The 20,981-nt window shown below is 46.5% G+C and overlaps 1 protein-coding gene across 3 annotated transcripts in view; it reads left to right on the top strand.

The window, feature by feature from the left end:
• The first annotated feature begins 2,080 nt into the window (after positions 1-2,080).
• Positions 2,081-20,981, top strand: part of NRK (Nik related kinase) — a 90,871-nt gene continuing 71,970 nt past the window's right edge. For 2 of the 3 annotated variants that reach the window (XM_077786512.2, XM_085571053.1), the window contains exons 1-2: positions 2,082-2,273; positions 7,377-7,442. In XM_077786512.2, the coding sequence (XP_077642638.2) occupies positions 2,232-2,273; positions 7,377-7,442 (108 nt within the window). In that variant the 5' untranslated portion in view covers positions 2,082-2,231. Of the gene's footprint in view, positions 2,274-7,376; positions 7,443-20,981 lie in introns of all 3 variants that reach the window. The other variant, XM_031504785.3, reaches the window with a different exon arrangement.

Below are 20,981 nucleotides of genomic sequence, written 5' to 3'. Positions count from 1 at the left end.
GGGAGGCAATGAAATGTGGTGGTGAAAGCACAAAGCAGGGATAGTGAGACCTGCCTGCAAAAATGCTACACCCCATGTGATACTTCTAAACACTTTAATACTTCTCAGTTTTGAGTAGAGCTTTCTGTCAAGTGGAAATTAATTCTCAAGTTGGAGAGCTGAGCAAGGCAGGCAGGTTTAATTTCAGCAAGAGATGGAGAGGGAGAAAGGGCGTTGGGTAGACAGCAGTCAGGAGTTTCACACCCGTTCTCACTGGGAGGCAGGAAGGAAGTGGAAAGTGGCAGGAGACAAAGGACAGCCTGAAGGTTAGAGAGAAGAGATAAATGGGGATTGTGAGAAATAACACAAGCAAAAAGGCTAATGATGTATTTATGTAAGGCAGGAAGGCTCAAATGGGGAGCAAAGCTCTGGCTTAGCTTTGACAAAGGTGACATGAGGGCCAGAATTTTCTAAATGCTGCCCAGGGGAGAGCAGGGGGCTGGGCTGTTACTGTGTGTGGATTTCTGCTGCATTGCGTGTTTAGTTCTTCAACAAATTTACACTTTAATGCAGTGATTGGCCCCAACTCTTTAGCAGTGCCTCCACATGCTGGCCCGAAGGCAGGCAGAGAGCACAAATTCAGGGTCACTTTAGCGATAATGTACCCAACGTGGGCTGTTGTACAAGAATACTTTGAAGCCGAGTGATACATCAGCACTTCTTTCAAGGAAATTGCCAAACGCCTTTATTACAACACTGCCCCTCACTGCTGGCATTGCAGCCCTCCTGGTGTGCTAATAGGCACCAAAGACACTTCAACCACTTCGTCTTGATTTTATGTCTGCAACTGTGGAAGTTCTGATTGAGAATTTGGGCTCCTTTGCTTGCTCTCTGCGAGGGGACAGCGCCCTGAACATCCCTTGAGAATGTTTAAGGACTTTGTCTCAGAAATGTGGCATTTCCACTGATATCTGCCTCCAAATACGAGGCCCAAGAATACCCACAAGTCCTTCCAGCCTGCCACACTACTTCGTGCTCCTCCTGCCGTCCCAATTACCGGGGAAAGGCGGCTCCGGGGGGCAGCGAGGCTGCGGAGCCGCCGTGGATGTGCCTGCGGGCCGGGCTGCCAGCTCCGCACGGCGGGCACGGCCCCGCTGGCGTGGGGCTGAGCCAGCCTGGGAGCATCCCTGGGAGCGTCCCTGGGAGCATCCCTGGGAGCATCCCTGGGAGAGTCCCTGGGAGCATCCCTGGGAGCATCCCTGGGAGAGTCCCTGGGAGAGTCCCTGGGAGCGTCCCTGGGAGCATCACTGAGAGCATCCCTGGGAGCATCCCTGGGAGCATCCCTGGGAGAGTCCCTGGGAGCGTCCCTGGGAGCATCACTGAGAGCATCCCTGGGAGCATCCCTGGGAGCATCCCTGGGAGCATCCCTGAGAGCATCCCTGGGAGCATCCCTGGGAGCATCCCTGGGAGCATCCCTGGGAGCATCCCTGGGAGCATCCCTGGGAGCATCCCTGGGAGAATCGCTGGGAGCATCCCTGGGAGCATCCCTGGGAGCATCCCTGGGAGCATCCCTGGGAGCATCCCTGGGAGCATCCCTGGGAGCATCCCTGGGAGCATCCCTGGGAGAATCGCTGGGAGCATCCCTGGGAGCATCCCTGGGAGCATCCCTGGGAGCATCACTGGGAGCATCCCTGGGAGAGTCCCTGGGAGCATCCCTGGGAGCGTCCCTGGGAGCATCGCTGCCGTCACCCCCCTGGGCTCGTGTTCGCCGAGGGGAAGGGGCTGGCAGTGTCTCAGCTGCGTGTGTGTATAAAATCCTCTTCTTTGCACGCTGTCACCGCAGTTTTGGGGGGTTTCAGGGCTCGGTTAGCGGCTGCCGCATCGCCCGGCGCGCCGTGCGGGACCGCGGGGTCGCGGTGCCGGAGGGGTCCCCGCTGCCGGCCCGGCGTGGGGCGGTGCGTGCAGGGACGCTCCCGCACCCCACGCCGCAGAGCGATCCCCCATCCCCGCCCCACGGAGCGCGCGTGGGGGGCAGAGCGCGGCCGCCCCCGCCCCGCCGGCGGCAGGTGGCCCCGACCCCCGCCGCGCCGCACGTCACTTCCTCGCAAACTTTTCCCGAGCTGCTCCCTCCGCTAAAGTTGCCGGCGGCGGCCGGCCGGGCCGGGGAGGGCGGCGGGGCCGGCCGGGCATGCCCGGCTCGCTGCGGCCGCCGGGGCACGGCCGGGCCGGCTCCGTTAGCGCGGGCGGCAGCCATGGCCCGCAGCCTGGACGGCATCGACCTGGCGGCGCTGCGGGTAAGCACGGGGGGCTGCGCCGGGGACCGCCCGGCATCGGGGCTGCCGGCCCCGCTCGTCGCCCCCGCGGCGGGTGCGGGGCTTCACTGGCGTGTGCGGGGCTTCACCCGCCTGTGCGGGGCTTCACCCGCGTGTGCGGGGCTTCACCCGCCTGTGCGAGGCTTCACCCGCGTGTGCGAGGCTTCACCCGCCTGTGCGGGGCTTCACCCGCGTGTGCGGGGCTTCACCCGCGTGTGCGGGGCTTCACCCGGCGTGTGCGGGGCTTCACCCGCCTGTGCGGGGCTTCACCCGCGTGTGCGGGGCTTCACCCCGCCTGTGCGGGGCTTCACCCGGCGTGTGCGAGGCTTCACCCGGCGTGTGCGGGGCTTCACCCGCCTGTGCGAGGCTTCACCCGCCTGTGCGGGGCTTCACCCGCCTGTGCGAGGCTTCACCCGGCGTGTGCGAGGCTTCACCCCGCCTGTGCGGGGCTTCACCCGCCTGTGCGAGGCTTCACCCGGCGTGTGCGGGGCTTCACCCGCCTGTGCGAGGCTTCACCCGGCGTGTGCGAGGCTTCACCCGCCTGTGCGGGGCTTCACCCGCCTGTGCGAGGCTTCACCCGGCGTGTGCGGGGCTTCACCCGGCGTGTGCGGGGCTTCACCCGCCTGTGCGAGGCTTCACCCCGCCTGTGCGGGGCTTCACCCGCGTGTGCGGGGCTTCACCCGCCTGTGCGGGGTTCACCCGCGTTCTTACCGCTTGCCGGGCGGGCTCCGCGCCTGGCGGCGGCGCGGGGACCGCGGCACACCCGCGGAGCGGCGGGCTCGGCGCGGCGATGCTGCGGTGCCCGCACGGGCAGCGCGGATGCCCGAGGGGCTCGGGCTGCAGCCTCGGGGCTCTCCCGGTGCCCCGAGGTCGCTCCCGTGGCTGGAGCGGGGGCCCGCGGAGCGCTGCGCTGCCCGGCTGCGAGCGCTGCGCCGCGGAGGCTCCGTCGCCTGCCAGGGTGATAAATAATTCCTACCGACATCCCTAAAGATGTTGTGAATGTTCTGAAGAGAAAACAAATGTGAGACTAGGATCTTCTGGAAGAATAGATAACGCGTGGCGGTTTGCTATTTGTGGCCTTTTTGTTGTTATTGGAGTTTGGGATCTTTTATGCCCGTCTCCGTCCCCCAAGCTAAAAAAGTCAGCGTTTACCTAGTTTGCTGTGAGTTTTTATTATTCTCCTCTTATGTTTTTAATGTAAGCAAAACTTCGGCCGTATTAAGCGCTGTGCTGTCAGTGTTTCACATCCACAAAGCGGTGACAGGGCTGTGTGTGATGCCCCCGAGTTCCACTCGCCCTTTTCACATAGGAACTGACCGCTGAGCAGCCCGTCCAACCCAGGCAGGTCTTTTGTGGAGCGCTCTCGAAAGAAGAGGAGGGAAGAGTTCAATTGTGGCAAAAAGCAGTCTTCCCCAGACAGTGAAACCAAAGCAAGCCACTTTCTAAAAATATCAGAGAAAAAAGAAAGAGGGCTGGGAGAAGCCTTTGCGATATTCACATGGTGAAGAGGGCGTTCAGACTGGAGGCAGAAAGAGGAAAAGCAGCAGGGACAGTAAAGTTAGGAAGGATGGCAAAAGGCTTCTGGCTAAGCAAGCAGAAGTTTTATCTGTCTCTGCTATGAGGTGAGGCAAAATAATGGAAGTTCTTCTTTGGGGCTTTAGCAGATGAATCTCATCTCGTTAAATAAATAAGGAAATAGTGTGAATTTGAAAAGGAGTCATTCTGCAAAGCAGACAGCAGGCTTTGTGACAGAACCATCTGATTCACAGCCTGCAAAGGCTGAGAGCACTGTGAGTGAGTGTCAGCCTTGACAGGGGAAGGGATAAATGTCTCGTTTTGGGAGAAAACCCTTGGAGCAAGTCAGCAGCCTTAGTTTGGGGTTTGTGCTAGGTAGGAAATGGGAGGCAGGTGAGGCTGAGCTGTGAATTATTTAAAGACAAGTGTCTTGCCTTTGCTGTGTCTGAGGTGTTCCTGGGGCCAGTGGGCGCTGCCTGGTGCTGTGCTCCAGCCTCCCAAGGTTGTAAGCGGGGTCATTTTCAAACTGAGATTGCCCTGCTCCCCTGCAGATGGGTGTTCACTAGGGCTCTCCCCTTTCCCTGGAAAGAAAGAGGGCTGTGGCTTCCTAGCACTGCTGGGATCACCAGGGCAGTCAGAGGCCAAAAAGCCCCTGAAGTCTGTGGACCAGAGGCCCTTGTGCTTCAGACACCTGGATCTTCTTTAGCTGCAGGGTGTGAGAAGTTCTTGCTCGTTCGAGCTCTTGCTCGTGTGCAGCTTTTCATTCTGCCTTTTAGAGGAATGGATGTGGCCTGGGTGCCTTTACCAGCAGCCTTGCTCTTGCTTTCTGAGGGTGCTGCAGGTGACTGGAGGGAAATCAAGGTGGCCACCATATGGTACAGGGTATGATGGTAATTAGCCTTAGAGTGATGAATGTTCAGGCCAGGATTTTGGCATCTTTCACAGGGCATCTAGCAACTGGGCAGGTGTTGGCTGGTGAAGGGTTGGCTGGACCACGGGCTTAAGTGTTAGCTGGGGGGAAGCACTACCCCAGGGATGATGTGTGACTCCAGCACAGTGAGGAAGGTGGCCCACTGTGAGCAGTGCCAGCAAACAAGGCAGTGCTGATATCCAAGCAAACAAAGGCAATCCAAGGACCAGAGCCCAGCTTAATATCCTTTATGACTCTTAACAAGGCTTGGCTCACTGTGGTGTCCTGATTAAAAGAAGAGAGATGGCCAAGTATTTGGCTGCACTCAGGCCTGTGGAGGCTTGAAGTGCTAATGCTCAATTTGCTAGCAAGGGCAGGATAGGATTTGTACTGTATTAACTTTAAGGCTAGTGTTTATTCAGATAATTGTTAGGGTCTTTCCTGGAGTGTCAGAAGCCTTTAGAAGCAAACTATTGGGATGCTGAAACAGAATTAAATTTTTTATTGAAAAGGAAATAGAAGCTAATTTTGAGGCACTTAAATTACTATATTTGCATTAAATAAGCTTAGAGAAGAAGAGTGAAGACAGCATACATTCAAGTGAGAGAAGCAGTTGGAAAGTCCAAGTTGAAAATGCAGTTTAGGTTCCCCTGGGTTTCTGAACACTCTGGGCACTTTTTAATTCAGCAATGCTGCTTTCTGCAGGACAGGTGGTGACTTAGTGTGCTGCTCGTGCTCCCCATGGAGTGCAGTAGATATTATGCATGGAAGCCCTTTACTGGGAGAGTTCCTCAGAGAGCTGCTGTGAGTTTCCCTGCCTGGACCATGAGCTGCCCACAGTTCTGTGCAGAGGCTGCACGTGAAGCAGAGGTTCTGCACCACCCACCAGTTGCTTTAGCAGTAGCAATGGTTCATTTGCTGACTTTAGCCCCACTGAAATAAAGCATTTGTTTATATCCAGACTAGTCAAAACATAAAATGAGGAAATGAGAAGAAAGCAAAGAAAACTTTAGTGAGATCCAGTCTTGTAGGCATTCTTACTCCTGTGCTTAAATCCATATGTGAGTGTTCCCATTGATTTCCTTTTTAGTGAGGGCTTTTGGAATTGGGGTTTAAGTTTAAAAGGCTTGCTGACTTGTTTTAAAATAAGAGACAGAGGAAAGAATAACACAGACTGACCTGCATGGGTCAGAAGTAAGTAATCTGATTTACACATTGCTTTTTTTTTTAAAAAAAAAGAAAAAGTCTTGTCAGATTGACAGTCTAGGAAGTTTATGATTAAAACTTATTTAACTTAAAACCAAATGAACTCATTAGTACTTTCAGCTGTGGAATTCTGGGCTGTGTTGCTCTGAAAGCTCTTGGCATTTATTATGACTGTTGTGCCAATAAAGGTAGAATCTGCTCAGAAAAAAAGCCTGTGTGTTTCTGCTGGAATTTTGCCAAGGTAAACATTTCCATATCAGATATGAATAAAGAATTACTTATATTAAAAGACTAACATATAAGTGGAGTGGAGAGTAGCTTGATACCTCTAAAAAAAAAGGATGTTTTGCAACCAGGGGCATAGAAATTGTACTTCTGAGATAATATTTTTCTGTATCACATCCCTCAGCAGTACCAATAGGCATTAACTGACATGATGGATTGCTGAAACAGATGTGGTAAAACTGACACATGGAGTTAATAATATTTTATATAAAATATATCACTCTCAGTGATACCATGGCAAGAAATCAGCTGAGTGATAAATGGCTTAGCCAGAAACCAAGAAACTGATCTCTTGAGCTCTGAATGGTTTTAAATAAATGGCTGAAGTGAGTTTTAACTGCAGCACCAGATTTTTTAATGCACTCAGTCGTTCAGGAGAGAGCATTGCCCATGCCTTGTAGCAAGGTGGGCTGCCTGTACCTGAGGGGCTGCAGCATGCTGCAGAAAAACCTTGTGCAGTGCTTGGTGTTAGAGCAACTGGTGCTGTAGCACAAGGTAGAAATTGGTTCATGTGGAATGGTAGACTGATCACCTGACTCATTAATCTCTTATGTAAATTAACAGCAATCTAGTTTGGGTTCAAAGCCAAGAGTTCAATACCACAGACAAATCCACTTCGTTATGTTTGCAGAGCAGGAGAGTTGAGTGTTCTCAGCCTGCCTGTAAGTTAAGCTTGCCTGGTTTGGTACATTTCCCTTCACTAAGGTAACTAGGCTCAGGTGCTTTATATTGTCATTTTTTCAATTCTGCTCTTCAGGTTTTTTCCTTTGTTGCATTGCTCATACCAAGTGTTTCACAGCAGAGGACAGCAGCTCAGCCTCAGGCTAGCTCAGTGTGGTAAGGCTTAGGAGCCTGGAGTTTTTCCTTATTCTACTGTAAGCTGAGGCTGCAGTTTAATTCTAGTATTTTTCACATGCTTTCATTTATTTATTGTATTTGCTGCAATACCATCCTGCCAATCTTCACCAAGTTTTGTTTAGTGTTTTGTGAAACTTGACTGAAAATTTAAATACTAATGCATTTCTTGCCCTGTGATTTGGCAATTTCCCTTTAGTGTGTAACACAGATCATTAGGAGATGTGCCTGGGATATTCCATTTTGATGGTGTACAATTACTTTCTGTTATGTTGCTCTAATCCAAATAACATTATTTCTTCTGCTTTTTGCAGGACCCTGCGGGAATATTTGAACTGGTGCAAGTTGTTGGAAATGGGACATATGGACAAGTCTACAAGGTTTGGGTCCCTCTTTAATTTAGGATGCTGTTCTTGATAAAGCTGTATTACCTAAAGCAGAAGTGAGCACCATTTAAGAAGGTGGACAATTGTTCCAGTAATAGCCTGGTTCTCCTTGCTCTCTTTTCTGCATAATACAAAATGTACTACCTGTGAAATTCCATGGCCCTTCCTTTGGTCCTGTTTTCATGTCCCTTTGCTGCCACAGGTCACATAAACAGCTTTTGTACTAACTTTCCTCTGCCCTGTTCTTATTTTCTCTTATTTAAAAGGTGTCTGGTCGAAATTTGCATCAGTTATGGCTAAATTTGGCCTGGATTGGGTGAAGTTCAAAACTCAGAGGTGTCAATTAGCCCTGCTCTGCAGGAGGCAATGAAGTCTTTGATTTCTGTCATTAGCTGTCACATTGCTGTGCCACTGTGGTATCAAAGCAGGGCCACCAAACAAGAAAATGCAGCAATTAACATTGCCACAGCGCAGTGCTCTGTGCACCATGCACAGCCTACTTTAGTTATAACAACAAGCCTAGAAAAGTGTTCTTTCACTGTGAAGCCTTCCCTAAAAGTGATTTAAGAAGAGGAAATAGTTGTGATTAAATAGAGAACCAAGTTTCCATTTCAAGAACAAAGGCAGAGGAAGGACAAGGCCATGCTGCTGAACCCTTGGAGGTGCAGCAGAAGAGTAGTGGCACTGGAATAAATCTGTCTGGTGCTGCTTCTCCCCCAGGTCCCACTGCTGGCAAGGCCCTGCTTGGCAAGTCCTTGTGTGTGTGCAGGCTTTTGGTGTCCATCCTCTGGTGGCAGACCTGCTGTAATCACATTTTACTTCCCCTTTGAAGCTATAGGCTCTGGAAAAAGCTTTATAGGAGCAATTCTGGGAAGTCTCTCTTTTCCATGCTACCTTTTTTTTTGTTATTATTTTTATGTCAGAAGCAGGATTTTTCTCATGTAACTCTTTGTGGTGGTGAAATCTGTGTTGTTTCTGAGATTGTCATTCAGATACTGCTTTTAATACTACTGAATTAAAAATACATGCTCAGGGGTTCACATGGACAGATTAGAACCCAAGAGAGATTTAGAGGTGCTGTTGTTTTTTACCTGTAAAAAGATCCCAAACATCCTGAATGTTCTGTGAAATAGTTGACTTTTTGTGTGTGTGTGTGTGTGTGTCTGGATTAATTTTTATATTGGGAAAGAAAAATTTTAAATCTAGTCATCCTTTATGAATGTTGAGTATGAATCAGCTACTTAATCATGGAAGAAGCAGGAAGGAGCAACATAGTTTGCTTCTCTGCTGCAAAACAAAATGTTTTGAGCCATCATGTAGCTCATTAGAATGTTAGTTGCCAAAACGTGCAGGGAATATTGACAGTGACAATTTAAAATTGTCCCCAGAGGCTGCTCTCCACTGAGCATGTGAGAGAGCAGGGTCTGACAGCTCTGGGAATGGAGTGATGGTTTCAGTCCCTGCTCATTCTGCACCAGGACTGGCAGGGACACCTGAGGAAGGCACTGAGAGAAGGGGTCTCAGAGGGCTGGGGGCACTGAGGGGAGCTTTGTGCACATCCATCCTGCACTGGAGCAGTGAGGGGCTGTGTGACCCCAGCTCTGTGCAGGCCCACCCTAACTGAGGTGACACAAAAGGTTAAACTTTGGTCAGACAGGCACAGTGAGCAGTGGGGCTTCTGCTGGGGCTGGAGCTGCTCTCAGAGCACGGAGGGGAAGCTGATGGTGCCAGCCAGGCTGGACAGATGCAAAATGCACATTCCACACTCAGCATCAGCAATTTTCACACAGCCCAAAGCCTCAGTGTGTTTGGAAATCCTCCTGCAGACGCTGAGCACCACCTGGAAGTTCTCAGGTGTTGTCTGGTGGTATCTCCCTGGTGCTGGCCTTGCACCCAGAGCAAATGTTTTTTTCAGAAGGGCAGCTGCAATGGGACTGCTGCTGCTGCAGTGGCTGTGAGGGGTCAGGCTCATAGTCACTTTTCTTTTTAACTTCCGTGTACTATGTCCTGTGATCTATAAAATGCTAGAATTCATTAATTCACTGATAGAGTGAATGAATGGAATTCTGGAATAATTTTGCAGTTTGTCTGGTATAGGCTTGTGATTATAAATATTTAAGTTATAAAGTAGTCTCTCTTGTCCATATACTTTACTCATATCGTTACAGCACGTTTTTATTCTCCTGAGGTGTTAGATTCTTATGTACATTCAGAAACTATGCATAGTAATTTGTACATCATCAAAGAGAAACTTATTTCAGGCTAAATAAATTATATATTCAGGATCACTAAGTTGCTTTGTTGGCTCTGAAGATGATTCATATTTTAATATATGTAACTCTATAAAAATGAAAATAAAATTTTGAGGATTCATCATTAGATTTAGAAAACCATGTTTAACAAATTTATTGAAGGAGAGCATTATTCATACTGAATTATTCCAGTTCCACTTCAGGGTCTTTTAAAATGAAATGGAAGAGGTATGAATTGTACACATAACAATGCTAGAGCTGAGTAGAAACGTTATAAAGATTTGTGTAGAATAGCTGACTAAAAGCCAGCAGATATTTTTGACAACTTATAAAGTAGTAGGACATAAATATGCCAGTACTGGTAACTTCTACCTTGCAAAGTGTGAATTAGATGTGAAAAAAAAATGGCACCCAGAATTCATGAAACTTAGGCTTCATTACCTCCTGAAATTACAGGTGAGCTTTTCAGTTAATTCCTGGTTTCCCTGTGCTGGAATCCAAAGAACAATCCTGTGTAAGAGGTGATTCAGAATAATGCCACGGGAGGTGGTAGCACAGGGTTCCCTGAGAGGGAAAACTGAAAGGAGTTGGAAATAGTGCAATTGCTGGTGGCTGGGGGGCACTGACTCAGTGTTGAGGAGCTGAAGGTCAGGTTGTGTCCAGTCTCTGCAGCACCTCCATGGAATGCATTTGGGAAAGATAAGTTTCTGAACATCCCATGCACTACTTCTGGCAAGATCTGTCATCCCCCTGCCTGCTCTCCAGGCCAGGGCTGAAAATGGCTGTTCAGGCATGAGCACTTGCTCTCCCAGGATGAGGGGCAGCATTTTTGAGTGTTTCTAGAGCTGCTGATGATTGAGGACCTTCAGCCAGCAGAGCAGTGTTTGGTGTCCTGTGCCTGCCAGTGTCACCTGGGAGGAAGCGAGACGGCTGAAGGTGGCACTGGGATGTCCCTGGGATCTCGGAGCCACGGCTCTGCTGTGAGTTCTTTGCCTGTTTCCATCTCCCTCGGGGCTGTGGGGTGGCCCTGGGGTGCTGGGCAGTGCTGCCCCATCACCCCTGTGCCCAGCAGGCGAGTGCTGCTTGGGCTCGGGTGTTCAGTAAGAACTAAACTCCAAGTTTGGGGAAAGTGAAATATTTTTTTCAAAGACTTCTGCTGTTAGTTTCATAATCTTTGATGAGAGGTGTTCCTTCCATAGCAGCCTGTTAATGCATTTTCTGTGCTCCTATTTTTGATGCAGGGTCATTTTTCTGTTGAGGAAATGGGGAAAGGGCGGTATGGGGGCAGCTGAAGGGGTTGCCATTTTTGAAGTGTTCGGGTCACAGGATTCTTCCTGAGCTCTGAAAGAGGAAGACTCTGAGTTTATGGCTGCTCTGTTGTTTTGGTTGTCAAGATGAAGAGGAATTGTTCCTATCCTTCTCATTCAGCCATGCTCTGAGAGTCCCCATCCTTCTGAAGCTTTCATGGGCCAAGTGAGGTCAGCAGTGGTGTTTTCTGATGCCAAGAGGCACCTGACTGGGGCTTTTGTCTTCTTTATTTTTAGTGATCTGGATCAGCCTTCTCCTGGGCTTGCCAGTTTCCAGTGGCCTAGGGAAAGAGAGGCCAGTGTCTTTGGATAGTTCCAGGGGCTGATGTTTTTTGGCACATGATCTTGGAGGCTGTGATAAACCCTGACAGATTTGCAGCTACTGTGTGTGCAAAATGGTTTTATCTTTAATGGAGGCTGAGGGCACAGGGAACCTGAGAGAGGTGCTCTGGTTTGGAGCTATGGGAGTCAAGAGGGAAGATGAGGATTCCCAGTAATGCAGCTGATTCAGAGGCAGCAGTGCTGCTGCTGAGGCTTAGCAGGGCTGGAAGCAGCCCTGCCTTCCTGTAGTGACTCTGCAGAGATAATATTTTTATTTCTCTGCGGTCACGTAAGACTCAGGATACAAAAAGGAAGCAGGTCTAAGTAAGGAAGTGTATGGGGTTTTGGTTGTTTTTTTTGGGTTTTTTTTTAAACACAGTTGCTTCTTGGCATTGAATCGTGCTTCAATTGCTGACTTGAGTTATGAGTTACTTTGCTGCTGATGTAGAGTGGCAGGAGTGCAAAGCATAAATACAATTTTCAGTTTATCTTAATTTGAAAGTCTGTTAAGTTCTTTGTATTCCATTTCACTGAATAACTGGCTGATGTAATTGAGCTGGGAGTGGTGGAGGGAAGGAACATGGGGAGTTTTGAGACTGGGTAGTGTGTGGAAAGAATCACCTGACCATGCTAAGTTATAATCTGTGGACTCTACTGAAAACCTTAATTAATGGTAGCACCTGAAGGTTAAATATAAGAAACATTACAATTATTTTAAGTATAATCCAGATGGTAAATGTGTATAAACTGAAAACTTTAAAACCATCCCTTCTTGTGGGTGAGTCAGAAGTAGCCACTTTCCAAAGATTATGTCTTGGGGCTGAAATGCAATTTCAGAGTCTCCAAAGTACTGCAGAGATGTTAAAAAATGACACATGATCTCAGGTTGTTTTGTTGTTATTTGTGGTGAGTTACAGTTTTCAAGCTAATCTTAGTCTTCAAGGCACTGAGATTTTGATGAGTCAAGGAGGGAAATAAGTTGTAATCTATAGAAATGACAATGTGCTACCCTCTGTTTCGTTAGCAGTTGGTAAAAGTGCTTGTTAGTCTATTTGCTTTATTTTGGTTCTTGGTAGTGATGCCTTTTTCTTGCTCCTAAAATTAAGAGCCAGACATGGTTAAGGGATGAAGGGTTTTTACTTTGGTAAGGATCCGTATGGTGCACTAGTTCATCAAGGTGGAATACACTGAAATGCACACACACACACAGAGTAGATCACATTTACAATTTTACAGACCTTGCAAATTAGCATATCTAATGAAGATGTCCCAATGAGAGGCTTGAATAGGTAGTGTGACAGGTCCCTTATTCTAAGGTATTCCCCCCTAGACAAGCCTAATCCTAGTTTGCAGGAGGTGTTCTAGAGGGGCCGTGGTCTCTCAGGGTAGCACAGGGCTTTCCAGCCTCCAGCTGTGATGGTTGATATCCTTGGGATGGTTGATCTCTCTTTGGGATGGTTGATCTCCTGCCCTAGCAGAACACCAGGACTGTGCTGAGATACCAGTTAAAAAGAGTTAAGAGTGTGCATGCTAAGAGTATGAGAATACATAAAAGGTATAGAAAAAAAAAAGAAAAGGCAAAACCCATCATGGCAGCAGTGGAAGAGCTGATTATCTCATCCACATGAAAAACTTGTTAATTACAGCAGGCAGCAGTGTATAAAGTCACTGCCAACAGTGCATGGGATGGAGTCAGCAGCTCATTGCACTTTATTGCACATTATTTGTTTGCACAAGCAGATCCTTGTGCAAACAAATAATGGGGATTGTCTGATGCTCCTGGCCACAGGGATCTCTCCCAGGAGTACATCTGAATTTAGTATGTGCTGCTGCCATTGTAACGAGATACGAAATGCTCATGTGCTTATGGATGGGTTGCCTTGAAAACTGTAGCATGTAGGGCTGCAATACCAGTTACACACTAGAGAGTTGGGGTTTTGGTATTTAACTTCTTCACTTGAAGTCTGCATACTACCCCAGGTGTGTTTCTTCATCTTCTCTCAGTTGTCTGCAAATCCTAAACACACTCCCATAAATGTCTCCATGCCTTTCTTATTGCTTCCACACCACAATTGTCCTTTTCCTTCCCCATCAGAATGGGTGTGGAGTTGGTACCTTTGATACAAGGAGGGCAAACTGTGCCTTGGGCTGTGTCAGCAAGAGCCTAGCAAGCAAATCACGGGATGTGATTGTTTTCCATGGTCTTGTTAGGCCACACTTGGAATGCTGTGTCCCATCCTTGCTCCCTCAGTTCCAGAGAGATGTTGAAAAAACAGAGAGGATTCAACAAGAGGCAAGCAAAACATTTAGTGGGTTGAAGAAAGAAAGGCTGAAGGAATTGGATTTTTCAACCCTGGGAAGAAAAGGCTGAGGACAGTCCAGTCACAGTTTTCAAGTGCTTCAGTGATGGTTTAGTACAGGGGTGCAGAGGGCAAATGGGTTGTTCAGGAGAAATTCCATTTGGTTGTGAGAAAAAAAAAAAAAATCAGTACTTTGAGGATGAATTATCACTGGAATGGGTTTCTCACGGAGGTTGTGGAATCACCCTTGCTGGAAATATCCAAGACTGTTTGACACTGGCTTGGTTAATGTCACCTAAGTCCCTGCTTTTAACAGAAGATGGGATCATGTGTTCTTCCAAGCTCAGTTTTGAGTTCAAGACATATCTACTATCAACCCAGCCTATTAGAGTGTGAATTACTAACTTAGAGGATACAAAAACACCTCCACTTCTATATGAAATATTTATATATATATATAATAAGTATTTTATGGTGTGTATTCAGTTGTCAGAATCAGGAGCATTTTTGTGCTGGGTTTTTTTAGGGGTTTGGTGCTGTGTTTGGTTTCTTTTTAATCTTGCCTTCCCTGCCTATCTGCATGGCATTGCCAAACTATATTCACCACTGGATTTTAAAATAATGGATCAAACATGTGAAATGAATTAGCAAATTGTGAAGTCCTGGTTCTAGTTAGTGAATATTTCAGAGGACTTGATTAAGATTCTTAGGAACCAACCTAGTTTATCAAAAATAGAAGAGTAAGGATGTGAAAAAAACCTCTCAGCTGTGGAGTGCCTCTATACAATAAAAGCTCTGACTGAACAGAGCTATGTATAATAATTAGATGTGCTATTGGAGAGTAGTAAAATCCTTGCAAAAAATTGTTGACAGGCCTCCTGCTTTCAGGTCTTCAATGTTTTGGGCCTAAAAGTCCATGTGGGAGAGTACAGTGCATTTTCATCCTAAACTGTTGGCATTTTGAGCTCATGTTGCATAACACTTCACATTTTGTCACTGGGTCATGCTATTTTGAAGGTAAGAGAACGTGCTAAAAATGCACTGGTGGTAATATGAGCATCATAGGAAGTAGTTCAGGCTCTTAGTTCCCTGCTGAAGCACTTGGCTGTGCTTTAAGCAGCTCACCAGTGACATTGATTTCAGTAATCCTGACTGCTCAGTAGCACCCAGATTCACATCAGCATGCCCACTGCTCCATGGGTCTGAGTTTTGCAGTGTCTGACCTACTCAGAAGTATTCTCATTGGATACGATAGATAAATCTGTGGAATTTGGGGAAACATTTGTAATTGTCCATTTGCAGGCCCAGAAAACCATAGCTATGACAGTTAATGAATGAATGATACTATATTACTTAATTTTAAACAGCAGAAAGTCTACTGTGTTGTTCATAGATGTTTGAGCTGAGTCCCATGGCAGGTTAGCTTTAGTAACTACTTTTTTCACAGTGAACTGCAGGATTTTAGGAGCCTAATAAGGACATGTCACTTTATCTACAACTCTTTCTTAGAGCTCCTTATGAATTGGACTTTCCAAGTCTGCTTTAATGTCCTGAAGAGTGCAAATATGTTTTTTTGAAAGTCCTTCTTTGGTACCTCTGGGCAATAGCTAATAAAGCATAATAAAAGGAACAACAACAAATGGGTTGTTCCCATTTGTTGGAAAAATTTCCTAAAATTGAAGAAGAAACTTTTTCAGCTGTTTGTAGTATACTTTTTAATTTTCAAAATCCTTGTGTATTTTAAATCTGCCCTTGTAATCTACTGACCTTGTGGAATTCCTGAAAGGTTTGCAAGATTTGCTTTAGAAGCACCTTCTCAAAGGCCTTTTCTTCCCCATGCCCTACTTTCTACCTTTGAAAATACTAAATTTTAGTAACTTCTGAGATCTTAAAACTGAGCAGTCCAGAAGATACTCTTTTCAGTGTCCTGCATAAATAATGCTATTTTCTCCTGTGTAGTAGCTGGGGTGTGATCTGGGGCAGTGCCTTTAGGAGCTCTAGGTGTGTGCAAAATGCACTTTTTCCTAAAGGTAGGAGAGGGGCTGATGTGGGCAGCTGTGGTTCAGGAGATCTTGCTTCTCTTCCTGCCTCTGCTTCCCACCACGGCTAAAACCCACGAATGTGCTGGAAATGGAGCTCTTCATGTGAGTGTAGCTGTTAAAATGCAGGCAGCCCTTGTTTTTGTGAAGCATTTTGGGATTGTGGTTAGGAGGAATCAGTATGCTTATGGAGGGTGATTTGTGAAAATTGGTGAGCAGCCACTTCCTGAACAATGTGCTGTTTGAAAACAGTTGCACTTGAATCCAAACATGGATTCAAGAGAAACCGGAGTGGGAAAATTTCAATAAATGAGTTGGCTTTTGTTTTTAAACTTTGCATCAGCAATGTCAAAACATTACATTTAATTTCTTTCATTTGAACATACATTTAAATTCAGCAGGATGTTTAATAGATTGGGGAAAAAGGGTACAGTCATACTGAAATAATCTCGCATGACAAAAAGAAATGTGAATATTAATGTGAATTATTCAGACTTTATATTCTCAGAGGAGTGTTTGCAACCAAAAGCGAGACTAGCTGGCAAAACACTGACATTTTGTTGGTGTTTACTGAATACTGGAATTTACTAAATTTTGTTTTCTGACTGTGTGGTTGCTACATCTGATATGAGCTTTTTAATGCAATTTTTTTCTTGTATCTCTATTGTTAAAAATGGAAACATATAGAGGAAAAGGGCATAAGAGAAATGTGTGATGGCCTTCTGAAAAGAAAATTCTTCAAGTTCAGTAAAATGTAGATATCTTTCTTATTTAGCATGCTGAATTTGGCAAGACATTTCCCCAGTATTTAAAAACAACAAAAGAGTAGCCAGTTTACTAATTATTTCTGTTGCAGTAGATTTGTCTACTTCTGTTTTACTCTTGGCTTTAAACCTGTGAACAATTATACTAAAATATGCAACAATACCATCATGAAATAAATATGCATATGACTTAGATAATGGGTTCTCAAATGTATTATTTACACAGATTGTTCATTATGTTGTCTTGTTATATGGAAAAAGGAAAGAGCTAGAAAAAAAAATTTTTTTTTGCAGTCTAACATGAAATATTTATTGTAACAGGCTTCTTGCAAACATTCTGCCCCCAGAAGCCAAATCATATCAGTAGATTTCTGATTGCCTTTTATTAGGATCAGAGGGTAAAGTTAGGAGTAAGGGGCCAGCGTTATCTCTCGTGCTTTGAAAATCAAATTACTGTGGTGGGGTCTTGCAGTTTCCCTGTGTTTTGCCCTGCAGAAGAGGCTGGCAGCAGCAGTGCATGACTGGGGCAGCAGAGCATTCCTGCTTTGGGATGCCTTTGGGATGAAGGGTGGTTTGTTTGCAGGGGCATGGGCTGTGCTCTGCTGTCCCTCCCGTGGAAGGCAGCCAGGTTTTGGAGGCACATGGGACCCGAGGGGCAGGGGTGCCCCATCAAGCCAGCAAAGCCTGGCACGGCTCAGGAAGGGGTTTGAGCCAGTGGATGTGGTGCACTGAGGCACACTGGGCTTTTTGTGCATGTGCAGCTCAGCCTAAGCAGGTCTGACATCTCCCAGGGCTCCTGGCTCATGTGCTGGTGGGTGGGTGCTCAACTGGGACAGCTTCCCTGGCAGGGAAGGGGCTTGTGTGGGGAGAAGATCCATGTATGGTAGCCTGCTCTCCAAAAATGTGCCTGAAAAAGGATGAAGGAATAGAGAGATGCACTAACTTTCTTTTGGACACTTGATAAAAATCAGCCAGAACTCTTTTGAGTAGAGGAAGATACAAAACAAAGACTGAAAACTCAGGTCTCCAATAGCGCACATTGGAGAATAAAGAACAGAGAGGATTTTGGACTTATCTTTTGCTATGTTCCCCTCTCCTTTTTGTACATTGTGTTAGTTTCTAGGTACCCACCTGTTGGCAGACTTTGCATGGCCTGTATCCCTGGCTTGATGATGGAGTTTTCAGTATTTTCATGCTGGTGAGAGAATCAGCCTGTGCAGACACTGAGTGAACGCTCAGGCTCCTTCCCATGTTTGCAAAGCACCTCCTGCATTCGTGAGGCTGTTCAGAGTCACAGCAAGCTCCTGGTCAGGCCTTATAATGTCATTTGCCTTCCTACATCTGCCAAAGTCACAGTTCTCTGACCAGGAATGGAAGGAAATGGCCTTATCAGGGCTGGGTGATGGTTGGAGCCTGCGTGGCACTTGCCCTGTCTGTCACACAGATGGGTTTTGAATGTCATAGTGAGTATATGAAATATCTGGCTGGCTAAGCTTTTGTGGTTGCTGTATCCTGCATTGCTTACTTTGTTCTGGCAGACCTCTCCCTTTGAAAGTTATTAATATTAAAATAGAGGATTTATTTATCACGTGGAGATACCCTTCTGGCCCAGCTCTGTCAGGGGTGGCTGGGAGGCTTCAGGCACCTGGGGTGGGATGGAGGCGATGCTGAGCCACGCCAGGGCTGGGCAGGGGTTGTAGGTGCCAGTGGAGTTTGGGCTGGAGATGACACTGTGGTCTATTAATTGTAGTTCTTAATGAGAACTGCAATACAATTCAAGCCTGTCTGCTTGAATCCTCTGGTGTGTAAATGCTGCCTGATCTTCTGGACAGGCTGTGCCTTCAGATTAGGTGAGCATATGCCAACAGTGGGTTTTCTTTCCTTTCTGGCTTCCTTTTTTACCAGGCAAGTAGCATGGATGTCATCGTACAGTGCCCTGTTGTCTGAGGTGTCAGAAGCCATTGTGTGATGAGAAAAGTCCCCAGATATTGCATGATGCATTCTGATTTCTCCTTATAGAATGGGAGCATGATCAGAAAAAGAAATGGGGAAGCTGCTGCCCCATGCTGGGGCAGGCTGATGAGTGTGCAGCTCTCTAGGTGTATTCCAGGATTTGGCTGTATCCAGGATAGCCCACATCTGTCCTGCCTGCCAAGGAGGATATCTGTGTTTGTGAAGGACTCTTTATTAGCCAGCAGTGTTTGCAGTACAGGAGGTGACACAGAGGGCTTTGCAGTTTAATTTTTTTCTGTTATTCCCACCCATCCTGTGCTTGCCCTGGTGCAGCAGTGCCTTTCTGCAGATGTGCTGCTGAGGTTTTGTGGTCCCTCAGGTGGGTCCGTGGGTGCTGGGCTCAGTCTGTAACAGGGCGTGGACCTGGACCTGGTGGTGAAGCAGAACAACAGCTCTCTTGAGGTTTGGTAGAAAATAGTTTCTTTTTTTTTTTTTTCCTCTTGGTGAAAACAAGAGGCAACTTCAGCAGGTAGGAGGTGGATGCTTTGCCACAAAATCGTGTTCTCACATATCAGTGCAGTGAGGGCAAAACCACGAGCTGGACCCACCCCTGGCTGTGGGCAGCATTTACTGTACCAGCTAGTGATAAAACCCATATTCTCTCTCATTGGATCATGAGACATATGAATGTTAAATTACTCCAGTTAATTGCTGACTTTCTAAAACAAATTCTCTGTTAAAAAGAAGAAAGAGCTAGTAACAGAAGTAAACAGAAATTTTCAAAGAACTGCTCAGTAATCTCCTTCTATTAAAGCCACTGTGAAAGTGGATAGGAATGGAATTATGCAAAAAATGAGCATTTTGATAACTGGTGTGGGTGGCTGGATCAGTGAAAGGGAAATGACAAACCAACCTGATTCAGGCCACTGAGCATGTCCACGCTGAACAATATTGAGCTGGAAATAACATTTCTAATTAAACTGGGTCAAACCATGTATGCAAACCAGGTCTTTAAAAATAATTATATGAAACCTTGTTTTTTTCCAGTCCTTTGCACATGATGTCATTTGTTTGACCTGTTCAGAGAGGAGATTTAGTGCTAACAGTGGCATGATGTTGCTTTGTGCTCACCTTGCACTCACTCGATTGCAGAGCAAGTGGCAAATCAGAATCAGTGCAGGGGAGCCGGTCCCTAAAGATGACTCAGTGACTAATTTCAGAGCCCCTTCTTGTTAAGTATTTGGTTTTTCTCTAACTCTTCAGTTACTGAATGTGTTAGGTTATTTTCTTGTGCAAGCACATCAAAAATAAGTATTTTCTGTAAGCCTCAGTGGTGCAGGGAGGAAAGGAGTTTGTCTCCTCTCATTTGCACAAAGTATGCAGGAATTGAGTCATCTTGGAGACTTCAGATTTGGTTGGAATGGGCTGACTGGTTAAAACATGATTGGATGCAGAGCAGTGCAGAGCCATACATTCTGTTTTCTTAAAAAAAAAAAAAAACCTGGCTGAGCTTCTGTCTTTGGGAGTGCAAGTTCATGTGCTCCCCTGAACCTGAAGGTTCAGAAGGTAAAAGGCAATGCAGAGCAATTGGGAGATGGCTTTTCTGGTGTGGGGCTTTCACATGCACTTTGATATATGTTTTTTTTAAATGATTCTTTTGTTATGAATAGAGACCTAATAATTTAAATTTCTGTTATTTAAATATGTGCATTGGCAATGCTGTATAGTTTTAGTTTATCCTGCAAAATTTTCTTCTGGCACATAATATCATATTTATCCAAAGCAGCAGTGAGCTCTTGGTGGTGTATTTTGGCATCTGGATGTAGATGACGGAATATGCAAAAGAGCTGCAAAAGGAAAATTTTTTTGAAACTTGTGGATGATTAAACTTTTTAAGTGATTTTTTTTTTTGTTAAGTGAGCACAACTAGATGTTAAAGCAGAAATGCTAGCTTTTTAGATTTATATTATACATGTAAGCCAGCAAGTTGCTGGCATTAGCTGGATGCCTTGTGGAATGTTGAGGTTGTTTTGCTGTTTTGTTTTTGTCTTTTTTGATAGCTGCTTTGGATGTGACACAGCTGGTTGGACAGACTTGCTGTTACAAGGTAAAGGAAGCACGAAAGGTTCAGAGCTTGGAAAATGAGAAGTGGCTTTAAGGACCAATCATGAGAAGGGTTCTGGGGCAGCTTCACTGACATTGGAGGTACCTTAGGCTAGGCCAGGGGATTTCGGTGTTTCAGTTCTGGATGTTGGTGTGTTTCTGTGCCTGCCCTTTTGTCTGTAGTACCCAGGCCCTGTTGTACGTGGTGTGGAAGATGTCCGTGGAGTTTCCTGTGGCACAGCAGCTGGCAGACCCCGCTGGGGGCGATGCCCAGGCCCCGCGCCGTGGCCGTGGTGATGCCCGAGTCGGAGCAGCGAGAGCTCTGGTTCCATCTCCAGCTTTATGGAGAGCCTCGTGTTCCACGGGCTGGGAACTTGGGGTGGCAGCCCTGCAGTGGCTTGTCAGATACTTTTACCCAAGTGGGCACACTGCAGCAGTGGCTTAGGTTTATTTCTTGTGTCACAAGCTCTGGCTCAAACCTGTGAGAGGATCTG

Source organism: Lonchura striata, chromosome 4A (assembly GCF_050655825.1).
Source record: "Lonchura striata isolate lonStrDom1 chromosome 4A, ASM5065582v1, whole genome shotgun sequence".
NCBI classification, from domain to species: domain Eukaryota; kingdom Metazoa; phylum Chordata; class Aves; order Passeriformes; family Estrildidae; genus Lonchura; species Lonchura striata.
Note: the sequence above shows the minus strand (reverse complement) of the source record. Positions and strands in the feature narration are given on the sequence as shown.